This window comes from Canis aureus, chromosome 14, assembly GCF_053574225.1.
Source record: "Canis aureus isolate CA01 chromosome 14, VMU_Caureus_v.1.0, whole genome shotgun sequence".
NCBI lineage: Eukaryota > Metazoa > Chordata > Mammalia > Carnivora > Canidae > Canis > Canis aureus.
The window spans coordinates 25,678,301-25,705,629 of NC_135624.1; the positions used below are offsets into that span (position 1 = coordinate 25,678,301).

Below are 27,329 nucleotides of genomic sequence, written 5' to 3' on the forward strand. Positions count from 1 at the left end.
GCAGCAATGTCCACAATAGCCAAACTGTGGAAGGAGCCTCGGTGTCCATCAAAAGATGAATGGATAAAGAAGATGTGGTTTATGTATACAATGGAATATTACTCAGCCATTAGAGATGACAAATACCCACCATTTGCTTCAACGTGGATGGAACTGGAGGGTATTATGCTGAGTGAAGTGAGTCAATCGGAGAAGGACAAACATTGTATTTTCTCATTCATTTGGGGAATATAAATAATAGTGGAGGGGAATATAAGGGAAGGGAGAAGAAATGTGTGGAAATATCAGAAAGGGAGACAGAACATAAAGACTCCTAACTCTGGGAAACGAACTAGGGGTGATGGAAGGGGAGGAGGGCGGGGGGGTGGTGGTGAATGGGTGATGGGCACTGAGGGGGGCACTTGACGGGATGAGCACTGGGTGTTACTCTGTATGTTGGTAAATTGAACACCAATAAAAAATAAATGTATTATAAAAAAAAAAAATAAACCCTTAATTGAAAAGTGGAAAAAAAAAAAAAAAGAGTTGCATCTTGAGAAGCCTGGTAATTCAGATAGGCTTTAAAAATTTTTTTCGGAGACTCTGACATTTACATTTCTACTCACATGAAAGAACTATCCAAGCATGAGGTCTGTGTCACTTAAATTTTGATATATTTCATTTACTTGCTAATATTACTTGTTGACAATGCACAAATGCCACGTGTGGCATTAGCTCTTTCTCTTCTATTCTACAGTCTCTTAACCAAATTTAATTATTTGAAAAACATTTAATGAAAACAAAATGTTACCTTTTTAACTCCAATCTGGACAGCCCTCTCTATTACATCTTGTAAATCATCTGTGAAAAGCAAATCCACATTAAGAAAACCTGGTAAAAAAATTTCACTTACTTAGCCCTTCTTGAAAGAAAAATACAGAGAAACAATTATATTTACCAAATCAATTCTGTTTGATAAGTACTTACCTAATAATAATCAGCAGTAACCTTAAAAATAGAAACCCAAAAAAGGCAAACTAGATGACTAGTTTTATCCATTTTATTGTATTTTATTTTGTTGATCAAAAAGGAGAAAAGTGCCAAAAATCAGGAGGTTCAAAAGAAAGGTGAATTTGCTCACTATAATTTAATAAGCCTGGCAGCCTGGGTGGCTCAGCGGTTTAGCGCCACCTTCAGCCCAGGGCATGATCCTGGAGTCCCAGGATAGAGTCCCATGTCAAGCTCCATGCAGGGAGCCTGTGTCTCTGCCTCTCTCTCTCTCTCTGTGTCACTCATGAATAAATAAATAAAATCTTAAAAAAAAAAGTCACTTGCCTTAAATTTGAAACTTGTTGGTATTGTATTTTTTTTTAATAAAAATAAAATAATCATTAAGATTCTTATTTTTACTAGGGCTTTTCAAAATATATCTGTAATGTTTTCCAAAACATGATAAAACATCTTTGTAATTTTAGTTAATGCTGTATTTCTGTAATTTCTATTCCCATAGAAAGGGAAGGATAATTTTTATTTTCTGACAGTTTATTGCTTTTTCCCAAAATTTCGTGTTAAATAACAACAAGCTTTTCTGGGGAGATCAATAAAAAGCTAAGCTTTCAGAGACATAAGGTAATGGATAGCAAAATCAAACAATTCTAGAATAAAAATCTACTTATTAATTTCACATTTAATTATCACAGTAAATTTGGTTAGAATTCAATTATAATTACTTCTAGAGTAACTATATAATTTTTTAGACAAAAAATGTCAATTTAATGAACTTAAACTAAGACAACCAGTTTTGCTAAATACTATAAACCACTCATACTGATATTGATGACAATAAAATTTATTTCATAAATACATGCACACAAAATTATACAGAGTCACAAAGCATGAAAGCTGTTAAGTGCTACAAAGGCAAGAAAATCAGAAGATAATTTTTTCAATTGTCTATAGTACCTAACATTTTTTAACATAAAACAAAAACATTATCTAAACTTGTAAATGAAGTAGAAAATTTAAGTTTTGCGGTAAGGCTTATAAAAGCTTATGTTTAGCTTTCTTTTTTTCAAGTAGCATCTAACATTCCCTGTATTTAGAGAAGCTTTCGTTAAAAGCTTAATGTATCTTTATCTGTAAAGATACTACATTTAGTATCTACCTAGAAGCACAGTAAACTTAGCTTTGACTTAATTGTTGAAATGTGTAGTTCCACTTCACCCAGACCACAAAATCAAATTTTCCTGTTCACATTTATATAATAACAAGTACAGGAATTTTCTGAGGCAATATTCATAAACCGGTTTACTGGAGAAATTCTCCTTTCAAAAATGTGTTGTCACCATCATTTCCTGCTTACTCCAGCTGACAAAACACACTTTTTGAATGAACTTGATAGGATAAATATAAGCCATTTTGCTTTTGGCTATGCTTTCCACCACTCTTTAAGAAACCACTGTCTATTCTCACCTATCCCATAGGCATCTGGAATCTGGCAGGAGTTGGATGCAAAGAGGGAAGGCAGGGAAGTTAGGGCAGCAGTGCACCTGCTCCTTAATCACATTACTGCTTTGTCATTCAGCTGAAAATGTTACCAAAAGACAAGGTATTATACTAATGTTCAACCGCATGTGATTTTTTAAATTATATTCAACTGCTTAAGAGACTAATCAATTAACTGTTGTTTGGCTTTTATGCATTGGTTAAAGTTCTATATTTGAAATTATAAACCGCCTCAGGGGAGGCAGCCTTGGTAACACTTTGTCATTATAATAAGGTGCTTTATAAATGCTCATGGCTGTGGTTTACCCATATAGCTTACATATGTTTCACTTTGTGTATAGTTTTAAACAAGATGTACAATAAATCCTTTAATATTTCAATGATAAAGTAGATCATGCTTTTCATGATCACCTTAAGGCATAAAATTTATCTTCACAGAGAAACTATCTTAATAAAAGAAAACATTTATCAGAGTGCCTGGGGGGCTCAGTTGGTGAAGTGTCTGCCTTCAGCTCAGGTCATGATCCTGGGGTCTTGGGATCCAGCCCCAGGTCAGGAATCCCTGCTCAGCAAGGGGCTTGCTTCTCCCTTTCCTCCCCACTCCCGCTGTCTCTCTCTCTCAAATAAATAAAATCTTAAAAAAAAAAAAAAAAAATTTACCTTGATGCTTCTGAACTCCCCTATAAATTCCTCTGAACATAGGATCTGTCAAGTTGATACCGATATCTGTGGAAAGCAAAAATAAATAATTATTAAGAGCTTCTATTTTAGGGGCACCTGAGTGGCTCAGTGGTTGAGCATCTGCCTTTGGCTCAGGTCATGATTCTGGGGTCCCGGGATTGAGCCCCCCACCAGGCTCTCTGCAGGGAGCCTGCTTCTCCCTCTGCCTATGTCTTTGTCTCTCTCTCTCTGTGTCTCTCATGAAAATCTAAAAAAAAAAGTTAAAAGAGCTTCTATTTTAAATTTCTATGTTAAATACAAGCTCCTGTTATTAAATTTTTCATTCATTTAAACAAAATCTAAGTGCCTACCACTTGTCAGTTACTAAGCTAGACACCTGGGATACAAACAGGAATAAGATAGAATTCTATTCTCAAGAAACTCAACGCAGAATTGGGAAGGCAGACACATTAACAGACAATTTAAAAATAATAAGCAGACACTGGCACTGTGGGACACAGAGGAGAGACATCCAACCTAGCCTGATAGATGGCCTAGAAGTTTCCACAAAGGATCCCTGAACTGAATCAGAAAGGATAAGTTAGAGTTTCCCCGTAGAAGAGGGGAAACTGCAAACAGAGGAAGCAGAAGCAGTGCATCTGGGATGTGAGAGAGCAGTGACTGTGAAAAGCCATAGGCTGTTCTGGCTGCTGGAGAGAAATGTAGGGCAGGGAGTGGCCACAAAAGTCTAGACTCAGCTATGTTACACATCTGTCTTTAAAATACCAGATACAACAAGAAGCACAGATGGCTTTTGGCAGAGTAGTAGATTTGTCTTCTGGACATCTCATTCTGGCGTCTTTGTAGAAGGCAGGATATGAAGGGGGCAAATGGAGTCAGCATATCTCATCTGGAAACAGGAAAGAGCTCATATTTACAATGAGAACCTCTATCGGGGTGATGTAAGTAGAGATGCAGAGAGCAGAATAAATTATTTCTTTTATTCACCAAATACCATGTAGACCAACTCTGTGTCCTTACTGTGGACATAAGGAGTTAGGGGATACAGAATAAGACCCAACACTAGGTCCCTGTCCTCCAGGAATTTATAGTCGATATGGGAACTACAAATATACTGTGTTATGTTAGACTAAGCAACACAAGGCAAGAAAGTTTTTATTACAATATTTCTAGAACCTAGCATAATGGTTGGCACATAATAGGAGCTCTATATATGTTAAGTCTATAAATAATTATTACATGCATGGGAGCACAAAGAAGGGGCTAAACCATTTTCACAAAGATGAGAGAAGCTTCACAGCAGAGCTAGATCTTGAACAAAGGTAAAGCTTACAAACTGATAAATGGAAAGGGCATTCTACAACATGGACATGTGTGGACACATACTGCATCTAGAAGACAGAATTCACTGAGCCTACAGAGCAGTGGTCCTCAGTAGAAAGCAATTCTGCAGCCCCTCTTCTTCTAACCTCACCCTTCCACAACACTTAGCAATGTCTGTATGCATTTCTACTTGGCCCAACTGAGGGGAATGCTAGTGGCATCCAGGGTTGAGGACAGGGATGCTGCTAAATATCTGGCAACAAAGAGGATAACTTCCCAAAAGAAGGGATCATCTGACCCCCAAAATCAAGTGCCATTCTTTTTTTTAATTCAATTAGCCAACATATAGTACATCATCAGTTTTAGATGTAGTGTTTAATAATTCATGAGTCGTGTATATAACACCCAGTGCTCATCACACCACGTGCCCTCCTTAATGCCCCATCCCACTATCCCATCCTACCTCAGCAACCCTCAGAGTCTATTTCCCAGTGTTGAGTCTCTCATGGCTTATCTCCCTCTGATTTCTTCCCACTGTTTTCCCTCCCTTCCCTTATGATCCTCTGCATTATCTCTTACATTCCACATGAGTGAAACCATATAACTATCTGGTTGACTTACTTCATTCAACATAGTACCCTCCAGTTCCATCCACATCAATGTAAATGGTAGGTATTCATCTTTTCTGATTGCTGAGTAATATTCCATTGTATGTATACATCACTCTTCTTTATCCATTCATCAGTTGAAGGACATCTTGGCTCCATCCAGTTTGGCTATTGTGGACACTGCTATGAACATTAGGGTACAGGTGACCCTTTGTTTCACTACATTTAGATCTTTGGAGTAAATACCCAGTAGTGCAATTCCTAGGTTGTAGAGTAGCTGTTTTATTTTATTTAGTAGCTCTGTTTTAAACTTGAGGAACCTCCATACTGTTTTCCAGAGTGGCTATATCAGCTCCCATTCCCATCCTCCACAATCCTCACCAACATTTGTTTTTCCTGTCCTGTTAATTTTAGTCATTCTAACCAGTGTAAAGTGGTATCTCATTGTGGTTTGGATTGTATTTCCCTGATGACAAATGATGTGCAGCATTTTTCATGTGCTTGTTGCCCACGTGTATGTCTTCTTTGGAGAAATGTCTGTTCATGTCTTCTGCCCATTTCTTGACTGGACTGCTTTTTGGGTGTTGAGTTTGATAAGTTCTTTATAGATCTTGGATACTAGCCCTTTATCTGATATGTCATTTGCAAATATCTTCTCCCATTCTGTAGGGAGTTTTGTTGACTGTTTCCTTTGCTGTGCAGAAACTTTTTATCTTGATGAAGTCCCAATAGTTCACTGTTGCTTTTGTTTCCCTTGCCTTTAGAGATGTGTCTAGTAAGAAGTTGCTGTGGCCAAGATCAAACAGTTGGTGTGCCTCTATTCTCCTCTAGGATTTTGATGGATTCCTGTCTCACATTTAGGTCTTTCATCCATTGTGAGTTTATCTTTGTATATGGTGTTAAGAGAATGGTCCCGTTTCATTCTTCTGCATGTGGCTGTCCAATTCACCCAGCACCATTTGTTGAAGATACTGCTTTGTCGAAGCTAAGTTGACCACAGAGTTGAGGGTCCATTTCTGGGTCCTCTATTCTGTTCCATTGATCTATGTGTCTGTTTTTATGCCAATACCATGCTGTCTTGATGATCACAGCTTTAATATAGCTTGAATTCAGGCACTGTGATGCCCCCAGCTTTGGTCTTCTTTTTCAACATTCTGGTTCTAAACAAATCTTAGGATTATTTGTTCCAGTTCTGTGAAAAAACTCCCTGGTATTTTGATAAGGATTTCACTGAATGCCTAAGTTGCTCTGGGTAGCACAGACATTTTCACAATATTTATTCTCCCAAACCATAAGCATGGAATGTTTTCCCATCTCTGGTGTCTTCCTCAATTTCTTTCATAAGTGTTCTGTAGCTTTTAGAGTACAGATCCTTTACTTCTTCGGTTAGGTTTATTTCTAGGTATTTTATAGTTTTTGTAAACAGGACTGATTCCTTAACTTCTCTTTCTTCAGTTTCATTTTAGTGTACAGAAATGCAGCGGATTTCTGTGCATTGATTTTTGTATCCTGCCACATTGATGAATTGCTGTAGTTCTAGCAATTTTGGAGTGGAGCCTTTTGGATTTTCCACATAAAGTAAATGTCATCTGTGGAGAGGGAGTTTGACTCCTTTGCCAATTTGAATGCCTTTTTTGTAGTTGTTGTCTAACTGCCGAGGCTAGGACTTCTAGTGCTATGTTGAACAACAGTGATGAGAATGAGCATTCTTGTCTTGTTCCTGATCTTAAAGGAAAAACCCTGTTTTTCCCCATTGAGAATATTCACTGTGGGCTTTTTGTAGATGGCTTTTATGATACTGAGATATGTTCCCTCTATCCCTACACTTTGATGAGTTTTAATTAAGAATGTTGTATTTTGTCAAATGCTTTCTCTGCATCAATTAAGAGGATCATATGGTTTTATTAATGTGATCTATCACCTTGATTGATTTGTGAATGTTGAACCACCCTTGCATCCCAGGAATAAATCCCACTTGGTTGTGAATAATCCTTTCAATGTATTATTGTTGGACCCTATTGGCTAGTATCTTGGTATTTTGATATCCATGTTCATCAGGGATATTGGTCTGTAATTCTTTTGTTGGGGTCTTTGGTTTTGAGATGAAGGTAATGCTGGAATAAGTTCACAGAATAAGTCTGGAAGTTTTCCTCCATTTCTATTTTTTAAAAACAGCTTCAGTAGAGTAGGTATTATTATTTTCTCTAAGTGTTTGGTAGAATTCTCCTGGGAAGCCATCTGGCCCTGGACTCTTATTTTTTGGGAGGCTTTGATTAATGCTTCAGTATCCTTGCTTGTTAATGATCTGTTTAGGTTTTCCCTTTCTTCCTGCTTGTTTTGGCAGTTTATAAATGTCCTTGTTGTTGGTTGTTATCTCTCCTCTTTCATTCATGATTGAGTCCTTTCTCTTTTCTTTTTGATAAGTCTATCTAGGGATTTATCAACATTATTTTTTCAAAGAACCAGATTCTAGTTTTGTTGATCTGTTCTCCTGTTCTTCTAGTTTCAAATTCATTGATTTCTGCTCTAATCTTTATGGTTTCTCTTCTCCTGCTTGGTTTAGGCTTTATTTGCTGTTTTTTTCCAGCTCCTGTAGATCTAAAGTTAGCCTATGTATTTGAGATTTTTCTAATTTTTTGAGAGGCTTGTATGGAAATGTACTTCCTTCTTAGGAAAGCCTTTGCTGTATTCTAGCAGTTTTGTACAGTTGTGTTTTCATTTTCATTAGTTTGCATGAATTTTTTAAATTCTTAATTTCCTGGTTGACCAATTCATTCATTACTAATATGCTCTCTAACCTCCAAGTGTTTGAGTTCTTTCCAAATTTATTCTTGTGATTGAGTTCAAGTTTCAAAACACTGTGGTCTGGAAATATGCAGGGAATAATCCAAATATTTTGGTATTGATTGAGACCTGACTTGTCATCAAGTATATGTTCTGGAGAAAGTTCCATGTGCACTCGAGAAGAATGTGTTTGCTGCTGCTTTAGGATGGAATGTTCTGTATATATCTGTGAAAGCCATCTGGTCTAGTGTTATCATTTAAAGCTCTAGTTTCTTGGTTGATCTTCTGCTTAGATGATCTGTCCCCTACGATTAATGTATGATTATCAATGTGTTTATTAACTGGTTGATATAATTGGCTGCTCCCAAATTAGGAGCATAAATATTTATAGTTATCTTTTTGTTGGATAAACCCCTTAAGTATGATGTAATGTCCCTCTTCATCTTACTAGTCTTTGTTTTAAAACCTAATTTGTCTGATATGAGGATTGCCACCCCAGCTTTCTTTTGCTATCATTAGCATGGTAAATGGTTCTATTACTCCCTCACTTACAGCCTGGAGGTGTCTTTAGATCTAAAAGGAGTTTCCTGTAGACAGCATATGGATGGGTTTTGCTTTATCCAATCTGATACCCTGTGTCTTTTGATTGGAGCATTTAGCCCATTCACATTCACAGTAACTATTGAAAGATAGGGAGATGCCTGGGTAGCTCAGTGGTTGAACGTCTGCCTTTGGCTCAGGGCGTGATCCCAGATTCCCGGGATCAAGTCCCGCATCAGGCTCCTTGCATGGAGCCTGCTTCTCCTCCCTCTGCCTGTGTCTCTGCCTCTCTGTGTCTCTCATGAATAAATAAATATGAAAAAATAAAAATAAAGTTACTTAAAAAAAAGATGGGAATTTAGTGCCATTATACTACTGCAAAAGTCTGTTTATGTAGATTGTCTCTGTTTCCTTCTGATCTGTTATTCTTGGGCTCTCTCTTGGGTTATAGGATTCCCCCTTAGTATTTTTTTTTCTTTTTTGCAGGGCTGGCTTGGTGCTCATATATTCTTTCAGTTTCTCTCTGTCCTGGAAGCTCTTTATTTCTCCTTCTATGCTGAATGACAGCCTTCCTGGATAAAGTATTCTTGGCTGCAAGTTTTTCTCATTTAGTACCCTGAATATATCATGCCAGCCCTTTCTGGCGTGCCAATCTCTGTGCAGAAGTCTGATGTCAGTCTAATGCTCTTACCTCTATAGGTTAGGAATCTTCTGTCTTGAGCTGCTTTCAGGATTTTTCCCTTTATCTCTGATATGTGCAAGCTTCACTATTATATGTCAGGGTGTTGATCTATTTTTATTGATTTGGGGAGGGGTCCTCTTTACCTCTTGGATATGAATGCCTGCTTCCTTCCCCTTCTTAGGGAAGTTCTCAGCTATGATTTGCTCAAATATAACTTCTGCCCTGTCTCTCTTCACCCTCAGCCACCCCAATAATTCTGATGTTGGTTCATTTTATGGCATCACTGATTTCTTGAAACTGCTCCTCATGGGCTATTACTTGTTTTTCTCTCTTTTCCTCAGCTTCCTTCCTTTACATCAACTTATTTTCTATGCCACTTATACTCTCTTCTGCCTCATTTACTCTAGCTTTCAGAGCATCCAGTTTAGACTGCATCTCAGAGCATTAAGGTCAGGATGATTAGATCTCATTTCTGCACTAAGACATTCTCTAGTGTCTCTTATGCTTTTTTTTTTTTCAAGCTCAGCTAGTAACTTTATAATTTTTATAATGAATCCTATCTCTGACATTTTAGTTATATCCCTATCGATTAGATTTGTGACAGTATTACCTCTGGTCTTTTCTTTTGTTGTGAATTCCTCCTTCTAGTCATTTTGCTCAGAGAACAACAGAAGAACGAGTGAACAGAATCAAAAATACAACCACGAGCAAAGCAAAATGCACATTAGACAACTCTGAAGAGGTCAGAAACCAAAATAGAAAAAAAAAAAAATGGCAAAGGAAAAAAAGAAAAAAGGGGGGTAGGGGGAGAATATAATGTCAAAGAATGGACAAAATAGGGGTGGGTGATCCACTTGTTCCAGAGTGTATTTTGGTCTGTGTGTTAAAAAGACACTAAATCCCAAAATTTTAAAGATAGTAAAATTTATATATATACAAAAATAAAACTGAATAGAGTGAAAGGAAGCCAAAAATGAAGAATATATCTATAAAATGTAAATGTAAAAAATGAAAGTTAAAAAAAAAAGACTTAAAAACAGAGTTGATATAAGAAACTAGTTGAAAAGGGGAAAAAAAAGGAAAATTTTAAATTGAAAGATAAATGAATCATACTATATACTGCTTTCCCCAGAACTGGAATTTTAGTCTTGTGAGGTCTGTAAACTTGCAGTGCACCTGTTCTTCCAGGTGGTCTTCTGGAGGAGGGGCCTGCTGCACTGCTTTTTAGGTGTCTCTGCCTGGACAGAGTTGTGCTGCGTCCTTCCAGGGAGCCAGGCTCAGTGTAAGCTGTTCCTCTATGGCTTTTGTTCCCTAAAGGCTTTGCCTCCTTAGGATGAATATAAAGGTGGCCATGCCCTGGACTCCAGCCCCAGAGCCAAAACCTAGCAGTCCCCTCTCTTCAGTAAACCCTCAGGGATAAAAAGTTTTTACTTTTGAGTGTGCCAAACTCTGCAGACCCCTACAGTACCCCTCCACACCTACCTTTCCAGAGAAGCTGCAGAGTCCCGTGTTACTGCACTTTGTAGGTACCTGAGAGCAGGCACAGGTTCGTGCCCACACCCCTCTGCCCCTCCCAGGGGATGGCAGAACGTCCCCAAGTTCTAGTCCTCTGCAGGGTCCCCAGGCAGACAGTGGTTACCCAATTGGGCCCGGCTTGCAGTTTATGACAAATCAAGCTGAGAGCCCGTTCCTGGACTCACTGACCTAACCGGTTTCCCTGCTCCACTGCTTGGGACCTCTACTGGTTCAGGCACCCCAAGAATTCTGTGACTCCAGGGATCCTGAGACCACACTGTCCCACCTAGAATTCTGCCTCTTTCACCAGCTGAGCACCTTTCAGGGAGGGATGTCTCTTACTGGAGCATATTTCTAATCTTGCTCTCTGGGGCTCTATCATTTTCTAGCAGCTGGTTTACAGAGGTTCCCTCCCCCTGCCATTTATCTTCTTATACCTCCCCTTAGATTCACTTCTCCACATCTCCTACCTTACAAAAAGTGGTCACCTTTCTACTTGTAGAGTTCCAGATATTCTTTTCTTAAATCTCAGGCTGCATTCATGTGTGTTTAGAATGGTTTGATAGTTATCTAGCTAAATTCAAGGGACCAGATGTAGCAACGTCCCCCACTCTTCCTCCATCTTGCCCCCCCCACCCAAAAACCCTAAAGTGCCATTCTTGATAAATCCTGTTGTAGAGTACAAGGGAACCAGGGGAATAACAAGATGTGAAGTTAGACTGTGATGGCTATGGGCAATAAATAACACCTTCTTTATTTAAAATATGCATTAGGAGGGCAGCCCTTGTGGCTCAGTGGTTTAGCACCACCTTCAGTCTGGGGCGTGATCCTGGAGACCTCGATTGAGTCCCACGTCGGGGTCCTTGCATGAAGCCTGCTTCTCCCTCTGCTTGTGTCTCTGCCTCTCTCTGTGTGTGTCTCTCATGAATGAGTAAGTAAAATCTTAAAAAATAAATAAATAAATACAAATAAAGTAAAATAAAATAAAATATTAAAAAAAAATATGCATTAGGAGAATCTCCAAGTTCATGATGGTGGAGGGCACTTGCCCGCCAACTGACCCTTACATTACTTCTGCTTACTCTCAGCTTCCTCTTGGTATAGTCTCACTCTGATTTCTGCCAAGCTGGCCTCAGTAAGCTGGGCTGCTTCAACATGAAGACAGACTAGATGATGAATGGGAGTTTGGATGATCTAAGAGATAGTGGGGAGAGTATTCCAGGCATTTGAAAACAGCAAAAGAAAGTCACAATGCAGAAAACTTGAAAGATCTTTCAGCAACAGTATATATGTCAATAGAGGGTAGGAGATGAATTCACACCCAGTACCCTTGAAAGGACTATTAACATATAAACATTAAATACAATAAATACAATATAGGGGTTCAGTGGAATGGCCCAGATGACAAGAATTCAGCATCTACTTTTTTTTTTTTTCAGTTAAGGAAAGGAAACTAGATGGGCAGGGGGCAGACTGAGAAAGGGAACCCAGGAAAAGAGAGGCTCTTTGCCTAGAATAATCCTTCACAAAGCTCCGTCTACAATCACCCACCACAGATGATGATTAGGAGCACAGACTTGGTCTGCATCTCTTCTGCTCATTTCCCCTTTGTGCAGTGAAGAGATTAGTATTTTTCCAAAGCAATCTTTTACTAGAAAACAAAGGAAACAAAAGCAAGCAAATTTAGTAAGTAAACTTTATGATACTTATCTTAAAATCAAATTGAGGGGTGCCTGGGTGGCTCAGTCAGTTATGCATCCAACTCTTTTTCTTTTTTTTTCTTTAAGATTTTATTTGAGACAGAGAGAGAGAGAGAGAGAGAGAGAACACATGAATGGGCAGAGGGGCAGACAGACAGAGAGAAGCCGACTCCCTGCTGTGCAAGGAGCCCAACTCTAGCCTTGATCCCAGGACCTGGAGATGAAGGAAGACGCTTAACCAACAGAGCCACCCAGGCACCCCAAATGTCTGACTTGATAACCTCCCACTCCCCCACCGCTTGCACTTATCCTCTCTCTGAAACAAAATCTTAAAAAAATAAAATAGTAATTTTTAAAATAGGCAAATTGAAGATTGGCTTGGAGGCTCAGTTTCTGAAGCCTTGCCATTTCCTAGTCTCAACCCTCACTTGAATGGATGCTAAATCATTCTTCAGCACTTTATGCTGAGGCAGATACAGCTCAAGCCAATTCAAGGTAATACCACTATCTCACAGAACCTAATTCTAGATGCAGGTCAGTCCTTCAGGCCCTAAGTCACAGTGTAGTTTGAAAACCTGTATTTGTGTTTGGACCCAGGTGAGCCTTGGGCTTTAGGATATCCTTCACTGGCTCAGCCAACAATTTCTTCCCTCTGCTGCAAGAATCTCTTGTGACTTACAGCCGTTGGTCCTTTTCTTTCCAACATATGGTTCTCCTGAAGTTTATTTCTCAGCCAGTTGTTAGAGCTGCTCTCTACCTTTGAATAGAATGCTTCACCTTAGTCAGGTTTGGAGACGGGGGTCAGAACATAATGTGTCACTTTGGCGTATCGGTTATTTTGAGCTGAATACGCTGGAGAAAGAGCAGATGCAGGCCAGGCTCTCTGATCTCCCTCCTTTCTAATAAAAGTAGGTCATAAAATTTCCCATGAAAAAGATACCCTCCCTATATCAAGAACAGAAGAATACTGTTATCTCTGTATTACTGTTAGATATCAGAGCAGGAGTAAAAGTCAAAATGAATCTGTACAAACAAACCCAAATAACCTTCATCATCTTCCATTAGTTTCCTCATACATTTCCTAGTCATTGTCACATAACTTAGAGAATTTAAGCCCTTTTATCACATTGCCACTTATGCTTCTAGGCCTAACAGCTTCTTTGGGGTTTATTTTCCTTCTGAAGATCCCCATATACACAAAAAATAAAATGTCTATGCTTTTCTCCTGGTAATGTCTTACGTCAGTTTAATTCTTAGACCAGCCGCAGTACCTAATAGGTTAAGAGGAAGTTTTTCCTCCTCTAAGGAGGCAAATACATTATTTCTCTGGACTTCTGTTTCTCTAAGTTCTCCTCTCCTATACTGGCTGGCCTCTGGGCCTCCCACTCCCCACACACCTACTCACCAGTATACAGGGTGGTTAAGGTAATTAACAGGTCAATGTGGAAGGGTCAAAGAAAAGTTCAGTTTGATTGCCAAAAAGTAGAAATTTGTAAGCAAGTTCCAGGAAATACAATGAAATGAGGAAATGCAATTATGGAAAGAGAATGGGCTCTGGAATGAAAATTCCTGGCCTTAAGAAGAATAAACTGAATGATGTTGGGCAAATCAGTAGGTCTTCTGGGCCTCGGTTTCCCCACTAATGAAGAGGGCGTAACATTTCTCCTTCTAGGGATGAAATGTGGCTCAAACTGGAAAATGAATGTGAAAGTATTTTGCAAATTAAAAGCCTTATAAAAGGGATGCCTGGGTTGAGCGTCTGCCTTTGGATCAGGGCCTGATGCTGGGATTGAGTCCTGCATCGGGCTCCCCAAGGAGCCTGCCTTTCCTCTGCCTATGTCTCTGTCTCTCATGAATAAATAAATAAAATCTTAAAGAAAAAGAAAAAAGCCTTATAAAATGTACTTACTATTATTACTGAGGACAGTATACATCCTGTAACAGGCCAGTAATGCAGGAAATTTTAGTTAACATTAGCTACAGTGCCATAACACCTTCAGTGATTAACACTCTCAATTCATTATTAAATAGCCAAAGTGAGTCCATCTTTTTATACCTAACTCATGATGTAACTAAGAAAATAAAGTCACTCAAAAATCCTACTCATTTAACTTGTTCAAAATGTCCTAATCTATAATAAGGGATACTCTATTTTCAATTAACAAGTTTCTATCACAGGGTCACCTGGGTGGCTCAACCAGTTAAGCATTTGACTCTTGGTTTTCGCTCAGGTCATGGTGGTGAGATAGAGCCCTATGTTGGACTCCATGCTTGGCATGGAGTCAGCTTAAGATTCTCTCTTTCCCTCTCTCTCTCCCAATCCACCCACTCATGATCACTCTCAAATAAATAAAACCTTAAAAAAAAGTTCCTATGTTGTCAACAATTATGTCTGTTGTCAACAAACTCAGAAAAAAACTAAAATAGTATATGAGAATCAATTTCTAGCTTGAAAAACTAAAAGATGGGTGAGAGCATGATAGGAAGAAAAAAGACAAGGTAGAAAATTACTCCTCTGGAAGAGGGGGTGTTGAGGGAGTCATACACTTAGCGGTATGTAATCTTGTAAGGATCAGTGATGTTTCTTTTCCATTAATTTTTTTTTTTTTTTAAACTGGCTGGCTTTAAAAGCAGTAATTGCTTTACTGCTAAAAACTACTTCCAGTATGGAGTTTTATTTCTCAAAACAAGAGTGGAAAACTGCTTGCAGCTAAAACAAAACCACATCTCCAGACTGATGCCTCACTGGGCTCAGTGAAGCATGTCCTATCACCGTTACCGATAATCTAGGGATACAAATGGACAACAAATAGGGCATTTAAAGTTATTTCAGAATTGCTTAGCCTTCAGATAGAACTTCAACTTTACAGAAAGTACAGGAAATTAGAGGACAAGCTGAACACCAGCACACAGCAATCAGACAAATCCAAAAGACAGAACTCTGCAGGGCAACCAGCCAAGTGCTTCTCCGAGACAATGCCACAGAAATATGCTAGATCAAGGGGTTGGTCAAGCTATTTCTAGCAGACCAGCAACTATTTTTTGTTTGCCCCTGAGCTAAGAATGGTTTTACATTCTTAAATAGCTGGGGAGGAAAAAAAAAAAAGTCAAAAGAATAACAGGATTTTGTGAAACATAGAAAATGTTAGAAACTCAAGTTTCAGTGTCCAAGAAGTTTTACTGGATCACAGCCACACCCATTTGTGTGTATGGTGTCTATGGCTGCTTTTGAATGACCAGATCAGAGCTGAATATTTGCAACAGAGATCATATGTACACAAAATAAAAAATATACACTATGTGGCCCTTTAAGGAAAAAGCTGGCCAACTTCTGTGCAAGATACAAAACTTAAGGGCACCCAATGCATGGCTCTAGACTGGATGTTGTTTTGGATGTGACCACTTTTATAAGTTCTACCACATGAGAACGCGATGAGAACGTAGCAGCTAGAAACCAGGAAGAGGGTCCTCACCAGAATGCAAACATGGTAGTGCCCGATCTTGGACTTCCCAACCTCCAGAACTGTGAGAAATTTCTTATTTATAAGCCACTCAATCTGCAATATTCTTTTTTAATAGCCCAAATGGACTAAGGCAATCTGACATCAGCTTCTCTCTCAAGGTGCACTTACTGAGTAGGTGGCCTTTATCTCCCAACCAAACCTGTCCATTCCTTTCCACCTCACCCTCTACCATAACACTCCAGTCAACCAACTCCAGCCCCAACACCACTCTGGCCCCCTTCTGTTCTTTTCTCTACCTGACCCAACGTTTCTTTCATTCATAAATAGGATCATGATAACTGGACTCCTCAGTATTAGGATATAAAAACGAAGTCCTACCATGGTAGGATCTTGGCTCTGCTAATCTCTTTAGCTCCCTCCATGTCATCCTCCCACCTGCTCGGCCCCTTCCCCATTTCTCTCTGCTCCACATCCACTGATTTTTTTTTTCCAGTTTCTCAAAAGTACCGTGTGCCCTCTTGCCACAGGATGCTTGCATAGGCTGTTCTGTTTGGAACCTTCTCTCTGCCTTTCTTTGCCTCTTTAATTCAATCTTTCAGAGCTTAGTTGTTAAGTGTCACTTCCTCATGGAGACCTTTTCTGACCTGCCAGACTAAGTTTTGTTCCTCACCAAATACCCAGAGAACCATGTTCCCTTTCTTTGGTGCCCTCTTCTCTATAACTGTGGTAAAGACATTAGTGCGCTTGTGAGGCTATCTCCACCATGAGACTGTGACCTGGTTTCTGACCACCACCAATTCCCAGCATTTAATACACTGGGTGGCATACAGTAGAAACTCAGTAAGTATTTTAGAATGAATGAATGACTAGGTTGCTCAAGGGAATCAAAGACAAATAATAGGATATATGATCTAATCCCTAAGAAAATGGAATTTATACCAAAAAAAGTGGCCTAAAGCCCCAACCGGCCTGCTTCTAGGGCCACAGGATAGGATCAGAATCCTGCTGAAAGAAAACTATAGAGTAATCTTAGGTATCTAAAAGCTGGATGGCCCAAAGAGATAATTATGCTATTAATTACTGCCAGCTGCTCTCTCATTGGCTCATGGAGGGGGACAGGGACTGCTAGAATAGGAACCATATAAAGCCATGCTTCTCAAACTAGGGGTGTTCCAGGGTGCCTTGGATGGCTCACTCAGTTAAGTGTGCAACTCCTGGTTTCAGCTCCAGTCAGGATTTCAGGGTGATGGATTGAGCCTCACATGGGGCTCCACACTCAGCAGGGAGTCGGGTTGAGGATTCTCTCCCCCTCTTTCTTTGCCCCTCCCTCCACTTGAACATATGCACTCTCACTTACTCTCCAAAATAAATCAATCTCTAAAACAAAACAAAACTAGAGGTGTTCCACAGAGTATGTAACACTGAGATTTCCTGGAGTATCAATTTTGCTTCAGAAGATTTAGGGGATAAAATACCTTCTTAATTTAAAAAGAGCACTACATTATTTCAAAGATAAACACAAAACATCCAAAGAAATGTAAATGCATCAAGAGTTACACACCACCCCTACGACCCCTAGAATACAATTCCTTCTATGTATAAATCTATTAAACAACTAGGGAAGGCTATACTTAAAAATTTTTAACACTGGCTATCTCAGGAGAGTAAGGGAAAAAAATGTATTCTAATTAAACCCACCTTCTTCTAGAAGTCTTTCTGAACTTATCTTGTTCAAATCCCTTTATCAGTTTTCTTATCACCAAAGTACTAAAACTGTATATATTGTTTTACCCATTCATTCATTCATACTTCCATTGAACCATCAGTGTATTAAGTCCCTGGGAATTAAACACTATGGAATATTTGCCGTAAGTGGGAAAGACAGACACATAAATATTTAATTACAAAATAATGTGTCAGAAGGTAGAATTATGAGGTCTGAAAGAGCAAGTAAAAAGCAAGCAAGAGAGTGGTCAGGGGGATATTAGAGGCAAAAGTGACATTATGGTCCCAAACTGCCACTCTAAAACCTTGTCTGAGTCAAGAAACAGCATGACCAAATGTCTATCAAAGATAAAAGGGATGAGGCTGGAAAAATGGGCAGGACCAGAACAAAGAAGGTTTTACCTGTTGTGTCAAGGACTTCAACTATCCTGAGGACAGTAACTGAAGGGATGTAATTGATTCTTATACAGACCACACTGAAGGCTGTATGTATGATGGATTTAAGGAGACTTGACTGGAGGCAGGGATTTAGTTTTAAATCACAAATAAATAATAAGCGGTCTTTTCCCTGTGGAATGTTTCATGGCCCTCTGCCCATCTCCCCCACTGACTGTACACAGACTAGAGTAGAGAAGCAGACACTACACCTGGAAAATGTCTACAACTGCTGAGGACTACACCCCAGCCCACCCCAGGCTCTCCCACAGCATTTTTAAACTTTTGTGGCACTTAACACATTCTCCCCTGCACTTGCTTTGACTTTACATTATATAAGTCTGACTGTACCTGTCTCTCCGGTCTGCAAATTAACTACACCACTGAATTTTCCATAGTTCCACAAAGTTTTGGGGAAAAAAATACTGCTTAAACTAATTCTCAGATCTAAGTTTATAATCCTATTGTTTCTTCTGAATGCCAGACTACATTTCCAATTGCCCAGTAAACATTTCCAGTTGGATGTCCTATAAGACTCTCAAACTTAACCAAATCCACATGGATCGCACTATATCTCCTACCCATTGCCAGACTAATCATGCTTCCACTTCATATTTAGGTATTTATCCCAACCCTGAGTCATCTCGGACTGTTCACTCTCCCTTACTGCCATGAACACAGCTGCCAAATGCTGCATCTGTACATCTCTTCTACCTCTCTCTCCCTCTTTCTCTGCTCTAGTTTAAGCTCAGAAATGTTTCCCTATCTCTCTCTTCCCCCCACAGAACCTACAGGAGTTGTCAACATTGCCTTATTACAGAGGAGGTGTGATCATTGCTGTTTTCCAGCTTCAAGGAGCTGGAAACTCCACACAAAGACAAGAATCACACCCAGCTTTGCTCACTGCTGTAATGCAGAGCCTAAGGTTCCTGGTAGATAACTGGCACTCCATGACTTAACGAAGGCTGAGCGCCTTCAGCGAAGCTCCCCTCTATACAGAGTAAAAGTAAACTCAGCCAGACCTCCAAGTCCCCAGTTCCCTTCCAGTCCTAGCTCTCACGATGTCCCCAAGCTTTTCCCAGGTGCCTCGTAGTAAATACTCTTACCCCTTTGGTTCTTGTCGCATTCTCCCTCTCCTGTTCTACTGATGGTGAAGATTATTGTACCTGGCAAGTAACAGAGCTTGTGTTTCTCCCCAGATGGTGATGCCAGCGGCTCGGGGGCTGGGTCTTTGCGCCCCGTCTTCCTGGGCCGGCGGCTGGCCCACCAGGCGTGCTCAATAACCGGGATAGGGACGCCGAAATAGTGACCGAACGGGTCGCTGGAAGCCGCCATCCTCTCCGACACCGAGCGGGGAAGGAAGGGGCAGGCGGGAGGTGCACGTGGGACGGAGGGCAATATAGTGAGTGGCCTCTTTTTTGTTCGGCCTACTTTTGCTTCCTTTTTTTCCCCTTACTGAATACAACGCATATGTTGAAAAGATCCTAAGTCGTGACTTGTACAGCTCGTTAATTTTCACAGGTGAGCAGGCCAGGACCGCAGCCCCCAAGCCGAGAAGCGGAACATCAGCGGCACCCAGAAGCCTCCCCGCGCCCTCTCAACCCTCAGAAAGCCGGGGGGCTCAAGTCCCCGGCCCCTGGCCGCAGTCGGCGACGCCCGTGGGTGGCCAGCAAAGCTGGAGAACCGGGAAGACGCTTACCCACGAACTTGAACCGACTCATGTCTGCAGCGCGGGCTCCTCCCCGGCGGGGCGGAAGCGGAAGCGGAAGCAGTCCCTGTCGTCCCGCCCTTCCGGCCTCCCCGCCCCGCCCCTCGGCTCGGCTCGGCTTCCGGCTTCCCGGGAGCCCCCGCGGCCTCAGGAGGGAGAGGGCGGCCATGGCGTTCTGCGGGCCGGGCGCCTACCTGACCCACCAGCAGAAGGTGTTGCGGCTTTACAAGCGGGCGCTGCGCCACCTGGAGTCGTACTGCGTGCACAGGTGGGCGAGGGAGAGCTGGGGCGCGGGGAGATGACTCCGGGGATTCTCTCCGAGGCCGAGAGGCCCCGGGGGACCGAGCGGCTCAAGGACATGGGGGACGAAGTGGGAGAGACACCGAGCGGGGTTCGAATCCAGGCCTCGTCGCTCCCGGTTGCGGGGCCTTGAAGGGTGGTTTTCTGTTCAGGAAGACCGACGCAGGACCAGCGCGGAGGGTTGCAGGAGGATTGAATGAAATAAAGAAGCGCCTCCAGCTCTAGTTGTCGTGCATCCGGCTCTCGCTAAAAAAGAGCTTTCTTCTCTGACCTTCTTGTTGCTAATCTGAGCAGCAGGAATTTGTGCATCCTTTTATTTAATCCTCGTAACAACTCCAAGAGTTAGGGATTATTTAGCCCTATTTTACAGGTAAGGAAACAGACGTGGAGAGTAACTCGCCAAGGCCCTACAGCTGGTGAGTTGGCGGCGCCAGGATTCAGACTAAGGTGCTAACCCCAAAGCATCACAGGTCCCCTTCTTTTTAGCTTCATGCCGCCCTTTTCACCGTTTTCACATCCACAAAATTCTTTGCCAGCCACGTAATTCTCTCTGTTCTCTCCATCTGTGAGTAGTCTTAGGACATAGTCTTAAAACACATTTTCGTGACCTGGGTGCAGTGCATCCTCGAGTGGCAGCCCAAGATGTGTGGATGCCAGGCCTCCACTGCCTCATGGGAATCCTAAAGCCTAGTCCCAGGAGAAGGGCTTCTAAGAGGAACCTCTAAAGGATGGAAATCTAAGTAGGTCTGGAGAAGCTGTGGAGGGTATCCTTAAAGCCCAAGTTGCATATTTGTAGCTTATTGGAAAGTCATTGACCTACTACTTCTCCTTGCTAGACAGAAAGATGGGCAGGTTCATTGTCAGTTGGGTTGTTAGTTTCTTCCTTGACTTTCCTTATTCATTCATCTGACAGAGTTTGCAACTCAGTTTCTATGCTGGCTACTGAATAAACAAAAATTAATAAGTCCTCTTTCTCCGGTGTAGCAGCTCATGGATTAATGGGGAAGATGGACATGTAAACAGATAACAGAATTATCAATCTTTTTTCCAAAACTTAGTGGTATTATTTATTTTTTAAAGATTTTATTAGTGCATGCAATTGCACAAGCAGGGGGAGCATCAGAGGGAGAAGCAGACTTCCTGCTGAGCAGGGAGCCTGACACAGGGCTTGATTCCAGGACCCCGAGATCATGACCTGAAGTGAAGGCAGATGCTTAACTGACTGAGCCACCCAAGCACCCCCAGAATTATCAGTCTTACAAAGATGAAGGAAATTGAGCTCCCAGAATTCAGGTAACGAACTGCATCTGAGAATATTAAAGTCCATAGTTCCGGAGGAAAGAAAGAAAGCATCTCTTGTAACACCGACCCAGTGGTTCTGAAGTCTTACTGATGTCCTCTCCCAGGACTTTCTTCCTCCATTTGTCTTCTTTCTTCCTCTATTTGTTCTCCATGTTTCTATCCCAGGTCCTTGGTCATTGATGTATATACTTTGGGCAGCCTCATCTAAGGCTGGGACTTGAGTTACCACCAGGGCTCACTTGTCTCAAGGGCTGTTTTCCAACTGTTAGATAACCCACAGCTCTCTGAAACTAAACTTGTCTTAATGCTTTAAAACCAAACTCTTTTCATTACCTCATTCTGTTTCTCTTCCCAGATTCCCTGTCCCAGCTAATAGCATTATTAGTAGTCCAGTCACTCAGCTTTAAGTCTTAGAATTTTTCTTAAGTACTCCCTACTTACTCCTCTGCCAGTGACAAACATATCTGTATGCTATGTACAGTTGGACACTCGTTTTTGTGAATTCTCTCCAGTGTATGATATTGTAGCTGACATTGAGAGGAGTTACCTGTCTGAAGTGTGTTTATGTGTTTTAGCTCATCAAATCTTTAGGATAACTCTAAGATCTAGTTACTGTTATTAACACTTCTGTAGAGGAGGAATCCATGGCATAAAGACATTGATTTATCCAAGATTACACAGCTAGTAAGTGGAGATTTAGTCTCCAGTGATCTGATTTTAGCAGACGCTCATAATTCTCTAAATGTTTCTCTCCTGTTTCCTACCATCACGGTTGCTCCAGGCCTTTCTTATACATGGCTTGGATTATTGTCAAAGCCTAAAGGATCTCTGCCTACTGTTTTCTTCTAGAACCTGACCTTCCCTTCCCTACAAATGTGCAGTTAGTGTCAGAATTAGCATTCAAACCCCAACCTGTGTGCTTCAAGCAATACTGTTTCCACTGCCTAACACCTCCCTTCCTACTCCCTTCCTACTCATCTTTGTAGCTCCAGAATTTAGCACAGTGCCTAACATAAGGTAGGAGGAAACTCAGTAAGTTGTCACTCAATGAGTGTTGAATGATCCTACAGATGCTATAGTTTTTCTCTTCTGCAAATTATCTTTTTTGTTTGTTTGTTTGTTTGTTTGTTTGTTTGAATCAGCATTCCTTTTTGGGCAGGGGGAAGGCGGGGGTGCGGGAAGTGGTTAGGTTGTATTTAATACAGTATTTTTTTTTTTTTTTTTTTTTTTTTACTGCTGCCATGTGGTGGGGGCTGCTGAGGAAGCAGTCGTAATGATGTGGCTGCTCCATTGGCAGGGTTTGGGGAGGTGCCAGGTAATTAGGCTACACATCCAGAAGGTGTCAGTAGAAGTACAGCCTCTTGTCAGACAGTAATCCTGCTTAATTGAGTAGGTAACATTTCTAATCTCCAAAACCATTTTGGTTAAAGGGACAAATACCGGTACTTTGCTTGTTTGATGAGAGCCCGGTTTGAAGAACATAAGAATGAAAAGGACATGGTGAAGGCCACCCAACTGCTGAGGGCGGCAGAGGAAGAATTCTGGCACAATCAGCATCCTCAGCCTTACATCTTCCCTGAGTCTCCAGGAGGCACCTCCTATGAGAGGTACGAGTGTTACAAGGTAGGTAAGCACTGCACTGGCGATCACCTTCCCAGAGGCACTTTCTCCTGTCCCAAACCTCAGCCCCCAGACCCACTTGCCTTCTTAGGGGCAGCTGGGCAAATTTCTTGGCCTGCCAGTTGTAAATACATTTCTGTTTTCTGGGGTCTGTTTTTTCTCTCTCAGGTGACACTCAGGCTTATCTTTCTAAATTCAGCTCCAGGGTCTTACAGTGTCTTTCTGGCAAAGCAGAGTGCTAAATTACTTGGTATATAACTCCTGTGGGGATCTTAAAGGTAACCAATTCAGATTGGTGCTTAGTATTTCAGAGCAATTAGAGGGAACAGTTGCGCTCAGCATAAAGCTGCTGTGGGTATTGAGAGAATGCCGATCAGAGAGGAATGATGCTAGCTCTCTTGGGACTGACCTTGAGGCTTCTCAGGTCTCGGCTCTTGGAGGTGTTCTCCTTTATGTCGGTGCTGGCTCGTCCTCTGCTGTTCATTGTGTAGTGCCAGAACAATCTGATGCTTGCAGCGGTTATAAAAATCCACTGTCGTGTTTGCCTTTTGCCTCTGGAGCAGGCCCCATAGGCGGCATGTCAGAAATTTCCTCTCCTGACAGGTTCCCGAGTGGTGCTTAGATGACTGGCATCCCTCCGAGAAGGCGATGTATCCTGATTACTTTGCCAAGAGAGAGCAGTGGAAGAAGCTGCAGAGGGAAAGCTGGGAGCGGGAGGTGAGTCTTCACTGCCTTTCACCACACGGCTTGGCCCCCATGGTCAGTGCCTGGAAGGGGCTCAGGTTTCATTACCCAGGTGCAGAGGTCCAGATTCCAGGTGTGACTGTCACTGGGGCCCCTTGCCTCTCAAATATACTTCCGTTTCCAAACGTGGTAAATGTAACATTTATAGCCTTCATGTGAATGGGAGACATTGTGTCACTGGTCTTTTTGGGTTTCCTGCTCTCTGGGTTTGCTTTTCCCCTCCTTTTCTCAGTCCCCTGCCTGACCTTGCTTCAACATCCCGTCCCTTAACTTTCCTTTCCAGCAGCACCTCGGACATTTTTCACTCGTGATGTCTGGTTTATGTTTTTAAAAGCTCAACTTTGTGGAATGAGAAGAATATATTGGAGAGGGTAAGAGGAGAAGTGGAGAGGCCAATTAGGGGTTGTTGCCATTTGGTCAAAAGATGATGGCAACCAGCACCAGGGCCGATGCAGTGAATAGGGAAGGAAATAGATTCAGGGTATCATTTGGGGGACTGTGAAGGCTGACCGAATGGGGGTCCACAAGGGACAGGGAGGAATCAAGAATGAGTTCCACATTTTCAGCTTTAATACCTGGAGTTTGTTGGTGGTTTATTGAGATAAAGAAGAGGTAAAAATGGGCACCTGAGTGGCTCAGTCAGTTAAGCATCTGACTCTTGATTTCGGCCCAGGTCATGATCTCAGTGGCATGGAATGGAAGTCCATGTCAGGCTCTGTGCTCTGTGGGGCATCTGCCTCTCTGCCCCTCCCTCCCTCTCTCTCAAATAAACAAATTAAAAAAAAAAAATAGGTGTCAGGGGGACATGGCAAGTGTTGTTTTAAATTTATTGTATTTGAGAATCCTTTGCCACCAAGTGCAGGTGTCAGTAGGTGACTTTGGGTGTAGGAATCTGGAACTCAAAAGGAGAGATTTGAGCTCAAAACAAATTTGTGAATTACCCATTATTTCAAAGGCCACAGAAATGTAGGAGATCCTCAAGAGAGAAAGAGAAGAAAAGTCACAGGCGCTCCCACTGATGGAGGTGAGGAAAGGAGGCAGCCAAGCATGCAGCAAGGGAGACGGGTGACAGCGAGTCCAAGAGAAAGTGTTTCAGAAATGGCTGGTCAGTGTTGGTCATCGCTAAATGGTGGAATAGGGTGAGGACTGGAGGTAACGCCCACAGATTGTGGCTGGAGGAAAGGCATTCGTGACCTTAACGAGAGCCTTTCTGTAAGGTTTAATCACACTGGTAGGAGTGAGCAGAAGGGAAGAGAGAGAAGATAGCTGTTGGGAAAGGGGAAGGAATTCCTGAGAAGTTTCTCTGGAACAGTAACTGGAGGCCATGGCATTATTGTCTTTTAAGATAAGAAATAACAATGGACGTGTGCTGAGATTTGGGGTGAGGGAGAAACTAAGTATTGAAGCAAGGTGGGACAGGTCAAGGAGCAAAGCTTTTGAGATGAGCATTGGGATCCCAAGCACATGTGGAGGCCTTTGAAGGGAGAACAGGTTCGTATTCTAGAAGTGTACGGAAGGTGCACAGAAATCCTGCTGGGCTAGAAGTTTTGGTGATGGAAAAGTGAGAGTACTATGTGATGGCATCTTTGTGTTAGCAAAGAGGAAGAGGCATGAAGTGGGTGAAGCCTGTTGGGAGAATGTGGAGAAGATGGAGTCATGGCAGAGGATGAGCTTGCTGGGAATAATAATAGGATTGCCAGGTAGCAGTGAAGGCCCACGTGAAGCTGGGAATAATTAATGTGTTGTGACGTTCGTTTGTTCTAGCATTTTTTGTCTTTCTAGCTACCAGCTGTCTGGGTGCAAACAGGAAGGTGGATGGTGCCGTGTCCAGTGGAGCGAGTCGAGAGACTAGAGGCCATTCAGAAGGGAGTGATTGTCATGATGGGATCTAAGTGGGTAAAAGCAGGCACGGACACAGGAGCTGATGCAGAGAACAAGTTGGGTCAAAGAATCTGAATTGGCAGTTTCTGAGTTTCAAGAAGCATTTTCAAGGGGACATTTAAGCACATGAGCTGGAGAGGGGCTCTGTGGTTAGATGGTGGAATTTGAGAGAGAGAGAGAGCATGTGAGTGCACGGGCTCGAGGGGCAGAGGGAGAGAATCCTCAAGCAGAGTCTCTGCTCAGCGCAGAGCCTAACACAAGGCTCGAGCCCAGGAGCCTGAGATCATGACCTGAGCCAAAGACAGACGCTTAACTGACTGAGCCACCCAGACACCCGATTCACAACTTTCAAAGTTATATGGTTTCTGGTGGCAAAATCCAGGATGTTGACTGCAGGAAGTCCTTGGCCAAGGTAGAGTGAAAGGAAAAGACCTATGACCAAGGAGGGCAGTGTTTGCTAAAAAATGTCTCATCTGGACACGGGAGGGGTGTTTATTCATGGAGAGCGGCAAGTTCATTCCCTATGTGGTCCCTGATAACCACCACCTCTCCACAAAATAGTCCTTAACCTATTTCATCTCAGCGCTATTCAACAGCACATACGCTTGAGACTCAGGTCACCCACAATCCAGAATTGAGTTTTCTGGAGGAAGCTTTGGAAAGTCCTTGATCTGGTGAGAGGGTCTCTTATGTGTCCTCCTCTATCAGGACAGTGACAGTCTTGGAGAGCACTGGAACGGTGATGGGGGGCAGTCTCCAGCAGAACAAAGCATATTTTCACATGTGACTTCCTGGTATTTCTTGTCCTGGTTACTATGTGAGGGGGGGCTTTAAAATGAGTATCTCTCTCTAGTATATATGAATTAAGGTTTCCTAATGGTGCTTTTAGAGAGCGCTCAAGTGAGACAGTATTTTTTTTTAGAGGGAATAGGTAGGAGACTGTAATGAAGGGAATTGTCAGTCGTACACGATGAGTAAGAGGCCGGGTGGGAAGGTATCTTAGCTTTGCTGTTTTAAGAATAGGAAAACCTTTAAGAATTGTTTTTTATTTTTATTTTTTAAGATTTTACTTATTTATTCATGAGACCCATACAGAGAGAGAGAGAGAGGCAGAGACACAGGCAGAGGGAGAAGCAGGCTCCCTCAGGGGAGCCTAATGTGGGGCTGGATCCTGGATCTCCAGGATCACGCCCTGGGCCGAAGGCAGGCACCAAACCGCTGAGCCACCCAGGGACCCCAAGAATTGCTTTTTAGAGTAAAACTGTGGGTATAAACATAATGCAAGTATATATAAAAAACACTGCAGTGGTGAGGACCAGGAAGCATGTAAATGTGACACAGGCACAAAGATGATACCTCAGTGCAGCAGATTTTTCCAGTTGGTTCGACTCTAATTATTCCTCCATCACCCCTTTCTAGGTGAAGCAGCTGCAGGAAGAAACCCCGCATGGTGGTCCCACCACTGAAGCTTTGCCCCCAGCCCGAAAGGAAGGTGATTTGCCTCCCCTGTGGTGGCACATTGTGACCAGGCCCCGGGAGCGGCCCATGTAGAGGAAGAGGAAGACACCGCACCAGCCAGCTTGCAAGTGAAATAAGTTACAGAACGTAACACACTTGCCCTAATAAAAATAACTCAACACGGTGTGACTGACGTGTCCTTCTGAGGCTTAGTGTGGTGCCGAGTGTCCTCTGCCCCAGTAAGTCCTGTTGGTGGCACGTGTTTTCAGGGATAACAGCAGAACCAGATACAAGACTTACTCTGAGATTTGTTTAAACTCTAGTTGAAGGCTCAGTGACTGGAGGGAATATGAAGTCAAGAGAAGGTATGCAAAT

At 42.1% G+C, this 27,329-nt stretch overlaps 2 protein-coding genes across 17 annotated transcripts in view; one reads left to right on the forward strand and one right to left on the reverse strand.

Moving 5' to 3' along the window:
• TATDN1 (TatD DNase domain containing 1) overlaps positions 1 to 19,740 on the reverse strand; it is a 65,514-nt gene extending 45,774 nt beyond the window's left edge. For 5 of the 15 annotated variants that reach the window (XM_077847165.1, XM_077847178.1, XM_077847174.1 and 2 more), the window contains exons 1-4: positions 19,641 to 19,735; positions 12,169 to 12,268; positions 3,145 to 3,210; positions 791 to 840 (exon numbers count right to left, since the gene is read on the reverse strand). In XM_077847165.1, coding sequence (XP_077703291.1) covers positions 791 to 840; positions 3,145 to 3,210; positions 12,169 to 12,205 — 153 coding nt within the window. In that variant the 5' untranslated portion in view covers positions 12,206 to 12,268; positions 19,641 to 19,735. Of the gene's footprint in view, positions 1 to 790; positions 841 to 2,451; positions 2,564 to 3,144; positions 3,211 to 3,930; positions 4,055 to 12,168; positions 12,269 to 12,996; positions 13,075 to 19,640 lie in introns of those variants that run through there. The other 10 variants (XM_077847176.1, XM_077847179.1, XM_077847170.1 and 7 more) reach the window with 9 other exon arrangements.
• Positions 19,741 to 19,759: 19 nt separating this feature from the next.
• NDUFB9 (NADH:ubiquinone oxidoreductase subunit B9) lies at positions 19,760 to 27,138 on the forward strand. 2 transcript variants are annotated; one of them, XM_077847183.1, is made up of 5 exons: positions 19,779 to 19,917; positions 21,128 to 21,242; positions 22,682 to 22,874; positions 23,475 to 23,588; positions 26,916 to 27,138. In XM_077847183.1, exons 2-5 carry the CDS (start codon positions 21,214 to 21,216, stop codon positions 27,045 to 27,047), a joined length of 468 nt encoding a protein of 155 aa, XP_077703309.1. In that variant the 5' UTR covers positions 19,779 to 19,917; positions 21,128 to 21,213; the 3' UTR covers positions 27,048 to 27,138. The 2 variants fall into 2 exon arrangements, with proteins under 2 accessions (XP_077703308.1, XP_077703309.1); XM_077847182.1 differs by lacking the exon at positions 21,128 to 21,242 and having other exon boundaries at positions 19,760 to 19,917.
• Positions 27,139 to 27,329: the final 191 nt, after the last annotated feature.

Bases quoted from the DNA above. Each gene is read 5' to 3' on its own strand.
- NDUFB9 (XM_077847182.1), top strand. From the start codon at position 19,817: ATGGCGTTCTGCGGGCCGGGCGCCTACCTGACCCACCAGCAGAAGGTG. The intron at 19,918-22,681 runs GTGGGCGAGGGA...TTTTGGTTAAAG, and splicing joins GAGTCGTACTGCGTGCACAG to GGACAAATACCGGTACTTTG. The intron at 23,589-26,915 runs GTGAGTCTTCAC...ACCCCTTTCTAG, and splicing joins GGGAAAGCTGGGAGCGGGAG to GTGAAGCAGCTGCAGGAAGA.